Raw genomic sequence first — 14799 nt, 5'->3', positions numbered from 1 at the left:
TATTAAAAAAAAGATATTACATTTTTTTTCACTAAATTACGTTAGTATTTGTATGTCTTTTTTTAAATACTCGTTATGCTTTAAAAATAACCTATAATCAATATAGCAGAGTAATTGATACAGTATTTGGGTCCGTTACCCTAGAGCACGCAACCACCTAAAAATGAAAATTATTTTGTTCTTAAAAAATTCATCCCTGGGGGGAGGGAGAGGCTAGACCAGGGGTGGTTTTAAAAAGTGATAAATGGACTACGGATTTGATGCATTTATAGCAAAAATGACGACAAAATGTATCACTGTCAGCTTGTGAAAATTATTGGAAAAAGAATCCTGTATTTGAGTCCTGCAATTAACACTTTGACTGCCAAACAAGAAACCTCCAAAACTCCATAACATCAAAGTAAGTTATTTAATGAAATAAAAATTGAGAAAATGAAATGTATGATATTGTGTTGTACAGATCCTAATCGAATTTGGTACAACGAATATATTAACGTAAAAATTCATTTTAAAACCTGGACAAATAATTCCGTCACCCATATATGGGTGACACGGCAGTCCACGTGTTAATGTAGACAATTTTTATTTTCCATAAATATCGGCAGTCTAATGACAAGGAAGCTGAGTCAGTTTTGATCGTGATTCTGCGGCCACAATGTACTAAAAAAGAACCGAATTGGACTGGTACCAACGGGATGGTAGCTCGTTGTTTGAGAACGGTCGCCGTGCTTTCTCTTCTGCGTCATCTTGGTTTCCCCCGACGACGACGCGACGATGACTGAGCGACGCACACGTGCTCGCTATGCTCGCTATGCTCGCATTAGCCGGAGGGGCCTCCCTCGAATGTACCGTCAGACTCTTCGGAACTATAATCTGTCGTTTCACGCGTCGAACGCATGGCTGCGCCGACAACGGGCTAAATTATCGGACCGACCGACCGAGGTTTGATTAACGTCGGCCAAAACCATTTCGCTGGTTTTTCCCCTGTTTCGCGGAAACCGTTCGAATGATCGCGAGATGGGTTTCCAATCTGTTAGACAGGAAGTCGAGCGAATCCTAGATAGCTGGGATGAAGTAATCGATACGCATACTGGTTGTATCTATTGCAAATAGCGGTTTTTTTTTTGTGTTTAGTTTGCACGTCTGTTTGACTCGAGACATCAAAAGTTAACCGTGTGAAAAACACATTAGGGTGTGTTAGACTATTTATTAGTGGACTTTATAGTTATTTACCGGATACAAATATGCGAAAGCATTTTTTCATTCGCATTTAATCCCCTACAAGGCGGTATTCCTTTTTCTAAAAAACGGGGGCTGTAAAGATTGTGTAGTTTTTGCTATTTCGAAAATACATGGAAAAGAGTTCGGTAATAAATAGACCGCGGATTTTATGCATTTATGACAAAAATAAGCACCGTTATATTGTTTTCAGCTTACGCAATGTTACTAAGAGACGAAATAATTTTTTCAATTGATGCATACAATTTTTATTTCGTAGAGGAGGATTGTCGAAATATCTCAAGCTACAAAGGTATTTTAAATAGTGAATATTAAATAATCCTATTTATTTTAAAGTATACATACAACTTTGAAAATAGAATATTTTATTTGATGCCATATGTTTTTAAAATAGTATTTCAAAATTGTATTTCATTTGAAAGATATTAAAAATATTTTTATTTCATCCCAAAATATTTTATTTCTTTTATTTTAAATATTCTTGCTGAAAATAATGGTTCGTATTCGGAATAAAATATTATATTTTGTGTTTCAGATTGTAAACTGGAAATATTTTATGATTCAGACTTTTCAATTACAAATATTTTATTTCACGGTTTAGATTGTCAAAATAAAAATATTTTACTAAAATATTTTTCTGTAAAATATTAAATAGTACTTGAAACATATATTTCGCCAAATATTGCCACCTCTGGATTAAACCTAAAAGCCCGATTCTCCGCTCTTGGAGATTGATCTACCTCGTCGCGCGCGCATAGGTTCACTGAAAACGATCATGCGACATAACAAGCGTTGAAGTTCGTCAGAATTCTTTCAAGCATCGTTACTCCGAAACCATCTGGGTCTGTTGGTTTATTCAATAATCGTAAATCTTGGGTGCTCGCGTACGATAAGCCGATTCGTGTATGGAATCGGCGAGGCACGGTTTAATGGCGGTGTACCACCGGTAAATCGAGGCGGTCGTGGAAGGCCATCTGTGACCTTATCGCGGAACAATTGAGTAAATGCCTCGATTCGAGTGCACATATTATAATAAAAATAGCGAGAAACCTATACACGAACACGGTCTTGTCATTCTCATGAAACGGCACAGTCACTCTTAGTGCTTGAGTCTATTTCCACAACATTCACTATAGCCTCTCGTGACTGGAGACTTCTCGAACAAAGTATATATTGTCTCTGTTGCTATAGAAATTGTCAATTGAAAGGACAAGACAATGAAGTGGCGCTGAAAGCGTCGTACCATGAATAGCACTCGTGTTCCACGGTTAACAGTTTAACTCCTTCATTATGAGGATTCCGATCCCTATTTCCAACTCAAAATGAAATTCTATTCTTTTTTAAATCAATACTGAAAGATGGAAACATTGAATGTAGATAAACAAAAATTTTACTTTTATTTTTTCAAAGAAATGATTGAGGACATGGCAGATTGATAATTGCCGGACACACGAATCACATTATTTTTCTTTTAATCTTTTCACTGTTCGAAATCATACTCGCTTATGGCAAAAATGAGTGTATGAAACATAAAACAGAAGCTTCGGATGAATATTACAGTAACTTCTCTGTATATGTCGCCAAGGCCCGGGAGATAAACGTCGCGGAATTATCCCCACTACCGCGGGGACCCCGCGAGGGGCCACGAAGCACGAGAGGCATCGCCGAGGAGTGTAAATATAACACGGCTGGGACATGTCTCCTGGACGATACATGACAAGACCCGTGTTATTGACATATATCGAGAATTCCAGTCCAGTGATCACGTGGAAAATTTTCTACTGAAAATTGCAAGGGGTTAATGGTGTGGCGGAGTTCTCGTTGCACAACCTGTCGTCCGCGACTAGTGCGTTAACAGATGCTCGCCGACGCGTATGTGGAGTAGGACGGTAACACGATAACGGGCCGCGATAAGGATCTATGAGCAAGGTTACGAATCAGGTACATGTGCCTGCTATCGCGATTACGTTGGTTTCGAGCGTGTCGCGATCGAGAACGGCCTAGGATGCCGCGGCCTGAATACACCGGCCCGTGAAATATAGAACGAAAATGAGTCATTGCACCGGTAACGGAAGCATGTGACAAAGGCTCTCTCGGCCGTTTGCCATCGTTTTCTAGCGGCCGCGGGACGTATAGTGCCATAGTACGCGACGCTCATTCACTATCGACCTCCCGGCTCTCAGGACGACTGTCCTCGGACCGGGCTAACAAGGCTTCGTTTCTTGGAAGTTTATGCCAATCTCGTGATAGACTGTAATGGCGAACGTTTCGGTCGTGATTTTGTTCTACGAATCGCTTTCGTTCTGGTGTAAGTCAATGCTCGTTAATTGTAATATAATTTTAGCGTGACTTCCGTAAGACAAACGTAACATCCTCCGAAATTACTAGGTTTTACCTTTTACTTAAGTCCTCGTTATACAATGATTAACCGCTTCGCAATAAACGGTTCCAGTAGGCTGTGGATCCTCATGAAAATTGACGCCTTACCAGATCAAGACTCGTTCCCCCACTCTAACTTCCCCTTCTACCGCGCTATTCCCCACGCTTCCGCAGCGGCCCGGTCACGTGACGCATTCCGTCTCTGTCGCGCATGCTCCAGTACTGGCAGAGAGAGGGTAACTCTTTCCCCTCGATTCGTGCTCCCTCCCCTCATCTGGCGACGCTGGTCTTTACTGTGAATTTCATGTGGAAATTTGTACTTTGTTCAGGGGCCACAAGCATGATGAAACAGTTATTCAATCTTCGTTAAGGTTGCATAAATAGAATGCGGATCCGTATGCAAAATAAAAATTGTCTGCATCGATTGCAAGAAATTAGAATCAAATAGAAATTTCGTTTCTTCTTTAATGATTTCAAAAAGTTCAAAATGACACATCGGTAAATTCGTTTAATCATTATCAAACTGCGGATCTTTATGCAAAATAAAAATGTTCTACCTAAATCATAACAAACTGTAATGAAATAGAAATTTATTTCCTTTCTCAATATGTTTAATAGGTTGAATATAATGCAACAGTATTTTTAAATTCTTTTAACGTTACTACTGTCTTAAATTACACCTACTCATTTTTGTCATAAATGCATGAAGGTCCGCAGTCTAATCATTATACTCTTTCTTTAATAAATGCATAAAATTCAAAGTCTACTAATAACTGTATCAAATCCGCGCTGTATAATGCATGGGTTGGAAACAATGTTCTTTTTATATAGGAAATAAAACGTTATGATCGTACATTCATAGCCGCGCGTGTGCAATCATTTCTTGTAATCTCGCATTAATGGCGGAGAGCATAAATTTTAATACGCGTTTAAAAGCTTATCGGCGAAACAGTATTTCATTGTCTTCCGTCGCTTTCATTTGTCACAAATTAGCAACGAGCATCGCAATCGGGATCCGAATAAAAATTCACGAAAATTCGTGAAGCAACGAACCCAACTCGCGACAGCAATTCGAAATCGCGTTGATTCTCACCGATTGATAAATCTTGCTATCGTTAGCGACTCATTAATGTCTGGTTAGCAATCGTTACGATTCATTATCGAGAAATAAATGTCGGTCGAATGCAGTAGGTCAAGTTTCTTCTCTTAATCGCTTTCATTTATTTTGCGATTACAATGGTTCAGACTTTCTTGACGTTTATAGTTTACTTGTAAAACAAGAAAGTTTTTATTTATCGTATATCCCCGCGTTCTCCAACGGCTACGTACTGACCACGATAAAATAGAATTTCAACATAAAGGGAATTAACATGTTCAGCTGATTCTATTCGAGGTTTTCATTACGTTTCTTCTTCCGCGACATTTACCATCCAGGCCTTGGCGACATATATCGAGAAATCACTGTACTTTCCCATGAGGGGAGAGAGAAGACAATTAATCTCGAATACAACATGGAATTTCAGATCGTAAACAAACAAAGAGGATGTCAAAGTCTTCACTACGAGTCTGACATTCTCATTATAATTGTCTTTGTCATTATATTTGTCAGTTGACATATATCGAGAATTCACTGCACCACAGCAAAAGAACTGTAGATACCCACTGCTCTTCTATAAAGAATACATTGTGTTGTTATCAGATATACGAGAGTCTTTAATCTCGTATCCACTTCGATTTTTTACCAACCGGTGTTAATCTAGTATGCCGACGCGGTCACCAGTTTGTTACAAACCTCGGTCCACGCGTGAACTGTTTAGTCCTCGGCTCGTAACATGACAAATCTGAACAAACAATTCTGTCTTTTATTTCTGGGAGACAGGGGGGATTTAAAGTGTTAACAGATGATTGCTCATCCGAGATGTTTGCCTTTCGCCTCTGGTCTAGCCGTGTCACGGCTTCCCCGGACTATAGATAAGGGTGGTATCTAGAACTGGAGCAATAAAATGCCAACTCGACTCTTCGAAGGAGTCGATGAATCATCGCGGAACGCAATCTTTAATCGTAGCCGTGGTCGCCGGCACTCTTGTCGTTGCAGATCCACCTGTGGAGTGGCTCGAGGCGGAAACGGACGAGAGGCACTAAGCTCGCGTGAACAACAAGTCTCCAAAGACAAAGGGAGACATACGGAGAGAGACCGAGAGAGTGTGAGAGAGAGAGAGAGAAAGAAAGAGAGAACAGTGAAACGTTTGTGAATTAACATCAAGTCCGAGCGACCCGAGGGAAAACAGTGGCGACGATTCATTCGGGGAAACGGAAGCGTAGCGTGAGCCGTCAATTAAGACCGAGTGCTATTATCGATATCGAGCACCTCTTAACCTTCACGGAGTTAGGGTACGTTTTGATTGAAGCTGCGACGACAGCAGGCGATAAAAAGATGCTCTAAGATTATTGTCTTTCTTGCGTTTATGGTGGAGAAGTAATACAAGTTTTCGCTCGCTTATCAATTCCTTTGTATCCACCGACAATATAATATGCATCACTGACGAAAAAAAAATAGGGAGGAGCGTTAATACATTTGGCGGACCCAGAAGCCAATCAGTTTGTTTCGAATCTTATAAAACACAGTAGTAAAAAGAAAATGCCACTGTTGGGAAAAACCAGGTTCAGAGGAATTTATTGATAATGAATTTATTTACAAAAAACAAAGCTAGAACACAGCGATTGAAACGAATTGATAGGAGCGCTGATTGTCTTCCGCGCACTTCACATGGTACTCTTTGCTCTAGTATCGCCTATTATCATCTAGCAGACATTATTGTGTTCGCATAGACGTTTCTACAAATTCGAAAAACAATAGAGTCTATTTCCGCTCTCACCATAGCTCTCTTGATTTGCCGCAGCTCCAACACGGACGCGTGATCAACGATCGCATAGAAAGCATCGTCACCAAGGTCGTGGGACCATCGATCCGAGTATTTTGACGAGTACCATCGATCTTTCGTGATCTCCGGGAGGATCAAGACTACTTTCGCGAGGATCTCTGCAGCGTCGGTTGCAGCGCGTGTTGCGCAATCGGTTCTCGCACGCAAAGACCTTGTGCCTCGAGGATGACCTTGGCGGTGGTGTTGCCGCCCGTGCGTGTGTCTTCGAGAGAGAGAAGTGCTCGGTGATAAGGCCGAGCGCGGACTAATTAGTGTCTGGCCGCGATCAGGCGTTCGAAGAGTCGACTCGAGAGAGTCCGGGGCCGAGCTGCCGACGAAGAAGAGGATGCGGCACGCAACGGGGAACAGATGACTCCTGCGAGGGGACCTCCTGACGAGATCTGACTGGCGGCCGAGACGGCTGAGACCGCTGGGAACAGCTGAGCCAACTTTCGTCGTTTCGCCAGCGCTCGATCGTCGTCGGAACGAGAGATGACGGTCACTTACACCGCCGAAGTCGCTACCTGCAGAGGTCTTGGTTGCTTTCTAAAATTACTCCTAAGGTAAGCGGTTTCGGGCTTGGCGAGCGAGGAAGGTCGCAGCGCCGCGCAGACCTCTCGCTGAAATCACACGCTTTCGATCCTTAACCCTTACCACTCGAACGGCGACTATAACACGTCACGAAACATTTCTATATCATTATTCAAAATATTTTTTACATTATTACATTTTTTGTACTCTATAAATTACTAAATATTTCAGTATTCAGAAATGAATTGTATTTCAGTATGTACGAGTGAATTCCACCATTTTCGTATGTGTAACACGAGAAAGAAATATATAGAAAGGAAATATTAGAATATTCCGAGCTAGAGGTCGGAAGAAATGTTTCGTTTTGGAGTTAAAATAGTTTCGTATGTATAACATGAAAAAAAAATATATAAAGGAAATATTAGCATATTCCGATCTAGAGGTCGAAGGAAATGTTTCGTTTTGAAGTTAAAATAGTTTCGAGTGCAAAGGGTTCACCCTTCGCGGTCCCTCGCCCAATTCCTTTCCTCTTTCACTTTAGAACTTCAACATCGTACAATTCAGTCGCACTGCTGTGCAAAATTAACCCTTCGCACTCGGAGCTATTTTCACTACAATACTAAATTCCGACCTATGATATTTCCATTTCGTAACACTTTTTCATTTCATGGATATAAAAATGATATCATACCTCTTACAATATTTAAATGTTTAGTAATTTGTTGAATATAAAGAAATTTTAGTACTCTAGACAATATTCTGAATAATAGTATAGGGTAAGGGACCCAATTACTGTGGGGGTGCCAATTGCCTGTATGCCTATATGCCTTGCCTATATTAATTATACTTATTTTTAAAGCGTAATAAATATTAAAAAATAGATATATAACATATATAGTAACTGATTTTAACCCTTAGCACTCGAATGGTGACTGTAAGGCACCACTAAAAATTGCTGTATCATTATTCAAAATATGTTTTAAATTATTGAATTTGTTTGTATTTAATAAATTACTAAACATTTCAGTATTGTAGGAGTAAATTGCACCATTTTCGTATGTATAACATGAAAAATGTATATATAGAAAGGAAATATTCTAGGTCGGAAGAAATGTTTCGTTTTGAGGTTAAAATAGCTTCGAGTGCAAAGAGTTAATAAAAATAATTTAATATCTCTTTTATAATATTCATTATGCTTCAAAAATATGTATAGTTAATATAGACACAGTAATTGGTATCCTTACAGTAATTGGGTCCCCTACCCTAGTCGCCACTCGAGTGCTAAGGGTCGAAGGATCACTTTCTGTTCGAAAATCGCTCATGTTCAAAACACTGTAACTTGAAGGAAAAACGTCGTAGAATATTCGTTCTGGTCGCGTTTTAAAGCTTGAACTTTCCACTTTCGTTGTCGTTTTTCTCAACAGTGTGTCTCACACCGTGTAACGGGTGAGAAAGTCAACATACATTTCAGTTTCGAAAAATGTTGAAAATTTAAATGTTCGTACAGACGTTGAAAAATTTTTTTCATGAATGAAACCAACATAGATTTCAATACGTACCTTTAAAATACCCCCCTCCCAATGTATTTCGAAAGTAGAATGTTTAAGGTTTAAAACGAGACGAGAAAGAAAATTCTACGACGTTTTTCGTGATGTTACAAAACTTTGTCCGTGGGCAAATTGTAAACGAAAATATTGATCCTTTAATTTGCAGCCGAGCGTATATTTCCATATTGCTAGCCTACGTAGAACAGCCGGGAAATACTAAAATTGTTATTACATACACCACGAGATTGTAGTATTATCTACAACATTATCGTAGACGTGGCACCGGAAAGGGCTATGGATCCGAAGCGGATTCCCTTTGATTGTTAATTTATTTATCCTTTGAACGTAGACGCCTGTAGAACAGTTTTATCAACTGAAATTTTCTCGAGCTGGGAATATTCTAAAGCGAGCTATAAACAGTTTAGCAGAAGTGTGGTCGTACGAGAGAAAATCAAATAGCGCTGGTGTGACGTCAGCGGCCACTAACCGCAGAAATTCAGAGTGCCCTGTACATGTAGCTTTCATGCTACAGATTACACTGGAGTGACAGAGAACCGCGTAGACTCCTTGTAAAAAGCAGATAAGGAAATGAGACCTGATAAAGTCTAATGCTAAGGGAAAAGGAAAATACAAAAGAAAGAAAAATACAATACAAAATGTAAACTCGATCTGAGCTCTCATCAGTAGCTACGGCTATTTTCGAAATTTTTATTAGGCACATGAAAGAAAGAGACTGAAATGATCAGATATTAGCTTCAACGTAAAAATTACTCTAAAGATTGTTTTAAAAATCTTCTACTGGTAAGATAAATTTTCTGCAACTCCTTGCCTCGATACAACGGGGAAGAGTGATATAAAAATTTATTGACTCACTTAGAAAAAGACTGAAATAATCAGATATTAGCTTCAACGTAAAAATTACTCTAAAGATTATTTCAAAAATCTTCTACTGGTAGGATAAATTTTCTGCAACTCCTTGCCTCGATAAAACGGGAAAGGGTGATATAAAAATTTATTGACTCACTTAGAAGGAGACTGAAATAATCAGATATTAGCTTCAACGTAAAAATTACTCTAAAGATTGTTTTAAAAATCTTCTACTGGTAAGATAAATTTTCTGCAACTCCTTGCCTCGATACAACGGGGAAGAGTGATATAAAAATTTATTGACTCACTTAGAAAAAGACTGAAATAATCAGATATTAGCTTCAACGTAAAAATTACTCTAAAGATTATTTCAAAAATCTTCTACTGGTAGGATAAATTTTCTGCAACTCCTTGCCTCGATAAAACGGGAAAGGGTGATATAAAAATTTATTGACTCACTTAGAAGGAGACTGAAATAATCAGATATTAGCTTCAACGTAAAAATTGCTTTAAAGATTGCTTTAAAAATCTTCTACTGGTAAGATAAATTTTCTGCAACTCCTTGCCTCGATAAAACGGGGAAGAGTGATATAAAAATTTATTGACTCACTTAGAAAGAGGCTGAAACGATCAGATATTAGCTTCAACGTAAAAATTGCTCTAAAGATTGTTTTAAAAATCTTCTACTGGTAAGATAAATTTTCTGCAACTCCTTGCCTCGATACAACGGGGAAGAGTGATATAAAAATTTATTGACTCACTTAGAAAAAGACTGAAATAATCAGATATTAGCTTCAACGTAAAAATTGCTCTAAAGATTGTTTTAAAAATCTTCAGCTGGTAGGTTAAATTTTCTGCAACTTTTTGCATCGATAAAACGAGGAAGAGGGTCGCGTTTGCCACTTGCCACTTCCAAACGAGAATACTGTAATGAATAGGATCGCGTTTCTACCGATTCTACGCGAACCATCGATAAAGACGTGCAATTTGCTTATGTCACCAGCTCATGGTCTATTAGCGAGTAAAGAATAGACACCCCGGAGCGTTTTCCGAAGAGGACAGCGCTGCATAGTCTCGATCTCCATGAAAATTCAGCATCTCTGTCCTTCGAATGGCAATTGTTCAATTAAATGATTCACCGACGATCAAAATTGGAGGAGCGTGGTAAATCGTCGATTAAAAATTGTAAACGCATAATTTCCTATAACTTCGAGGAACAAAATCGCAAAACAATCTATCCGTGCTTATTTCAAAGAGCGAAGCCTGTACTTTCACATCTCCTACTTTTTTTGTTTAAAAATGCTTTTGCTCCTAAGAACTTCCAAGAAAGTGAACGGCGCTGCTCGTACTTTTCTTTCGCTCCAACTGCAATAAAAGTGCAGTAAAAAATCGTGCATCGAATTTTATGGGATCGTTATAAAGATAAGACTTGATGCGACGAATCCATGATGACTGAAGTCGTGAGAAAATATTATTCCACCTCTCTGGAAACGCTAATCTTGTCAAAATTGAGAAAGAGCTTTATTTCGGCACACTACGTGGAATAAAAGCATCTCCGAAAAGAAAACAACTTAGGAGAGTATAACAGTAGATGTTTCACACTAAAAATAAGTATAATTAATATAGGCACAGTAATTGGTACTCCCACAGTAATTGGGCCCCTTACCGTAGCGTCAAGTATTAATTTGTGAATCATGTAGCCACCGCTGGACTCCTTTCTCGCAAAAGCTGCGTGGTTTTTCTTCGAAGAATGCCTGGGGGTCCACGGAACTCGCTTTTAACATTTCATCTATTTGTTCTACGACGGGAGTGCGAAAATTCCAAAAACTCGAATGTGCAATATCCGGTGGGCATGCGTTCATTTAACGTGAAACAGTGATCTCGCAGAATTCCGCGTTCCTCGCGAATTCCAGGGACAAGAATTCCGCGTCACGATCAGTCTCGCGGCTTAGAAGATCGTATCGCGGAATTCCCGGTACTTGTCGCATTAATTGGTCGCGCAATAATTCATCCACGGCTTACGCGATCCGCGTAAAAGGCAGTTGTTTGCCAGCTGGAGAATAGACGTCAACATTATTATCCAGAAACGAGGCGAGACGCGTCTTTTCGCGCTCCGTTTCGTTGGAAACAAACAGACGTTTCGTAAACCGAGAGAAATGCTCGACGGAGTCTGCGTTTCGCAAACGGAGGAGAATCCGTTGACGGTTTTATCGAGCTTGTTTCTCGAAATTGGTCCCCGGTTTCTTATAGTGTTGCACTTCCGGGTCGGCGACCCCGTCTATTATTGCAACGACCGCTCGTCCCGGCTCGAAATTGCACAGGCGTCGTTCGTTCCTTCTCGGAAGGATCGTTCGTCATCGCAGAACCACGCTCGAGTCGTTCCTTTTTCGCAATCGCGAGCCGCGGGTTCGTTGCTCGATCCGATCGAGAAACTCTTTCGCTCGCTTTCGATCGTCCGGTCGGTCGATCGGCTGTTTCACATTGATAACGTTCGGTTTTATTAATCGTGTTCGCGAGAAGATTTATGCAACGCACGCGTAATGGAACACTTAATGGAAACCTGTCGGCAATTTCACGCTCAGCAATACTCCTGATTATGCGTCACGCTTCGAACTACAGGCTAATTCGGCGGTTCGTGTGTGCAAGCGATTTTTTTCCCCACGCGGTCCGGGAAAGTTTGCAATGTGCAAATCTACGGAAATTGAGGTTCTACCTTTTGTTACACCTGCGGAGATGTTTTCCCGGAAAGCTTGCTGGCCATCTTTCGGACAATGTGCGTTCGAGAAGCTCCCAGAATTTTTCGGTTAAAAGATATTGATAACTGAGAGTCTTCACCCTGTTAAATTATCTAGACGTCAAACGAAGTATATTTTCGTAACTTGAATTGCAGAATAACGTACCTGTTTGTATCAGAAGAAAATCTTTCCCTTTCCTCTATTTCTCGTTGTAACAAAACTCGAAGTGGGTCGATCCAGCAACTTTTTCGACAGCCTCGAGAACATCATTTTTACAAAACCGTGTTCTCAATATCTTGTCGCCGGCTACAGCCTCGATGATTCATATTTATCACTATCTCCTCCAGTCTCAAATCATTTCCTCCTCGGTGGACCGTGAAACTCGGTCCATCACATGATCCACGTTCAAAGATCACTCTTCCTCATTTTCGAATGAATGAATTTCTCCGTGTTCAACGGTACAGCAACATCTGCATAGTAATAAAAAGCGAAGCCGCCGATGCGCACCGACGCACAGTGTGACGAATGGCCTTTTTAGCTGGACAAAATTCTAAATCGCCTATTTTTCTATATTTATCGATTAATATGTTCACAGTTGTATAAAATATGAATAATTATTAATTTTTTACAACATTTAGTCGGGTTTTGTTAATTAAACAATATATTTTAAGTGATTTATAATTAAATATAAAATACAAGAAAGTTAGTAATGGACCTATGTAACACAGAATGATTTAACAAGTACTAGATATTATCAAAGAAGACGTCATTTTTAATTATGGACAAAAAGAATGTAATTTTGGAAAAATTATAGTAAATGTTACTTTTTGGAGATTCAGACATATTCTAACGGGAAAGAATTATTCTTTGATTTAGTATAAGCTTATGTTGTTTATACCAATTTGTTTAGATTAATCTAAAAATTTGTATTTCCCATTTAAACTTTTCATAATTTTTATAAGGAATGAAATGTTTTGATTCAACGTACCTGATTATATCTAAGGAAGATTTTGTTATAACGTTTTCACGTATAAAGTGATAACGTAACAGATAAAACACTAACAACAATCACAGTAATTATAACAATAACAATGCAACAACAACAACGCAAGGGAGATGTATATTGCACGCTGATCGCTCTGAGACTGAAGAAACGAATTTTCATACGAAGGAAGTTCAAAGGAAAACTCGGCGATCTTATAATTGTTTATTCCTTCAATATACAATGAATGAGACCAATCCATAGATTTCAACGAGTAGACTAAACAAACCGCTAACAATAAATGGCGACGGCAATCGGCATCGGCTGCGTTCGAAACGCCCGGCCCGAGCTGTGATTGTCACGAGCGTGTACGTAAAACGACGTAACTTCATTGTAAAAATTAGTATAGTTATGCAACGTTCCGCAAAGCCAATTTTGGTATTAAAATAAAGTAGAGAATCTCTACTTTATTTATATGTAAAAATCATCGCGTGGGGCGACGTGGACCATATACTAATTCATTAACGAAGAGTAGTAACATGGGCGTTTCTGTGGAAAAATAAGTACCGTCTTTGACACTTAATTTACAGAAATAGAGGAATGTTATCGATAATTTGCAATTACTAAAGTGAAACTACATGTTTTGAGATGTTATATCCATCATATATAGGAAATTTAAACACTCCTTAGTACATTTTAACATATTTCTAGCGCGTATGGAAATGTGCCCATTCATTTATAGGTTAGATGTTCGTCTTTTAGGTGAAGTTTACATGCTCTGTAAACATACAACAAAAGAATTTTAAGTTTTAATATTCAAGAGTTTTAATACATGGTTATTTTAGATTATATTAGCACAGCTAGTTTTCGTTTATTTGAAAGTTAATTTTGTCCAGCTAAAAAGGCCATTCGTCACACTGTGCGACGGCGCTATACCCGCGAATTAGCGTTAATGAATGATTAATGATAACCATAAACACGGTACATAAAGAGGCCATTGCAGTTGGCCTAGAGCCGCGGATCGATTCGCCCCACTTCTACGTACGCTTCGCGATCCAAGCATGGGCGTCCGTGAATCCACAAAACCTGATCCGTTAAAACGAAATCCGGATCGGTCGATGAGTACACAATAAACAATGGTTGACCTTTGAATTCCAGAACCGCTTAACGCAATCCGCGAACCGTTCATTACTTGAAATAAATCATATCTGGGTCCGGAGCGACCCGGTATCTGGACCTTGAGTAGACACGCGAGGAAATCTTGAGACGGAAGGGAAGTCGCGTGACTTGCTCTGGAATGTTTCCAATGTTTCGCGGGATTACGCAGTCTCGTGTAATGTCATTTGGACGCGTCGCTCAGCTGTCTGTCATTTTTGTTGGACCGTGGCGGCCGTGAGACCTCGAGCGAGAAGGAAATAGTTAGAGACACTTAGGCGAACGACCAAGCCAATTTTCTGTCGGGTATCGTTCGCGTGAGATCGCAATGTTCTGCGATAGAACTGCTTGAGAGTTTTCATGCGAGCATGGCCAATGCTTTTACGGCGAGACATATTGGAGACATTGAAGAGTAATCGATAAACGAGTTGTTGTAGCTTGTC

The 14799-nt window shown here is 39.5% G+C and overlaps 1 protein-coding gene across 5 annotated transcripts in view; it reads left to right on the top strand.

Annotated features, from left to right (window-relative positions):
• LOC143352404 (bestrophin-4) overlaps positions 1 to 14799 on the top strand; it is a 30687-nt gene that overhangs the window by 2586 nt on the left and 13302 nt on the right. For all 5 annotated transcript variants that reach the window (XR_013081922.1, XM_076784854.1, XM_076784856.1 and 2 more), the window contains exons 2-3: positions 5714 to 6009; positions 6519 to 7102. Coding sequence is in view for 4 of the 5 variants with exons in the window: in XM_076784854.1 (XP_076640969.1) it covers positions 7032 to 7102 (71 nt within the window). In the remaining variant the exon portion in view is untranslated. The remainder of the gene's footprint in view (positions 1 to 5713; positions 6010 to 6518; positions 7103 to 14799) is intronic.

This window comes from Halictus rubicundus, chromosome 3 (assembly GCF_050948215.1).
Source record: "Halictus rubicundus isolate RS-2024b chromosome 3, iyHalRubi1_principal, whole genome shotgun sequence".
In the NCBI taxonomy this organism is placed as follows: Eukaryota; Metazoa; Arthropoda; class Insecta; order Hymenoptera; family Halictidae; genus Halictus; species Halictus rubicundus.
The sequence above is the reverse complement of the archived record's forward strand: the minus strand, read 5'-3'. Positions and strand labels throughout refer to the sequence as shown.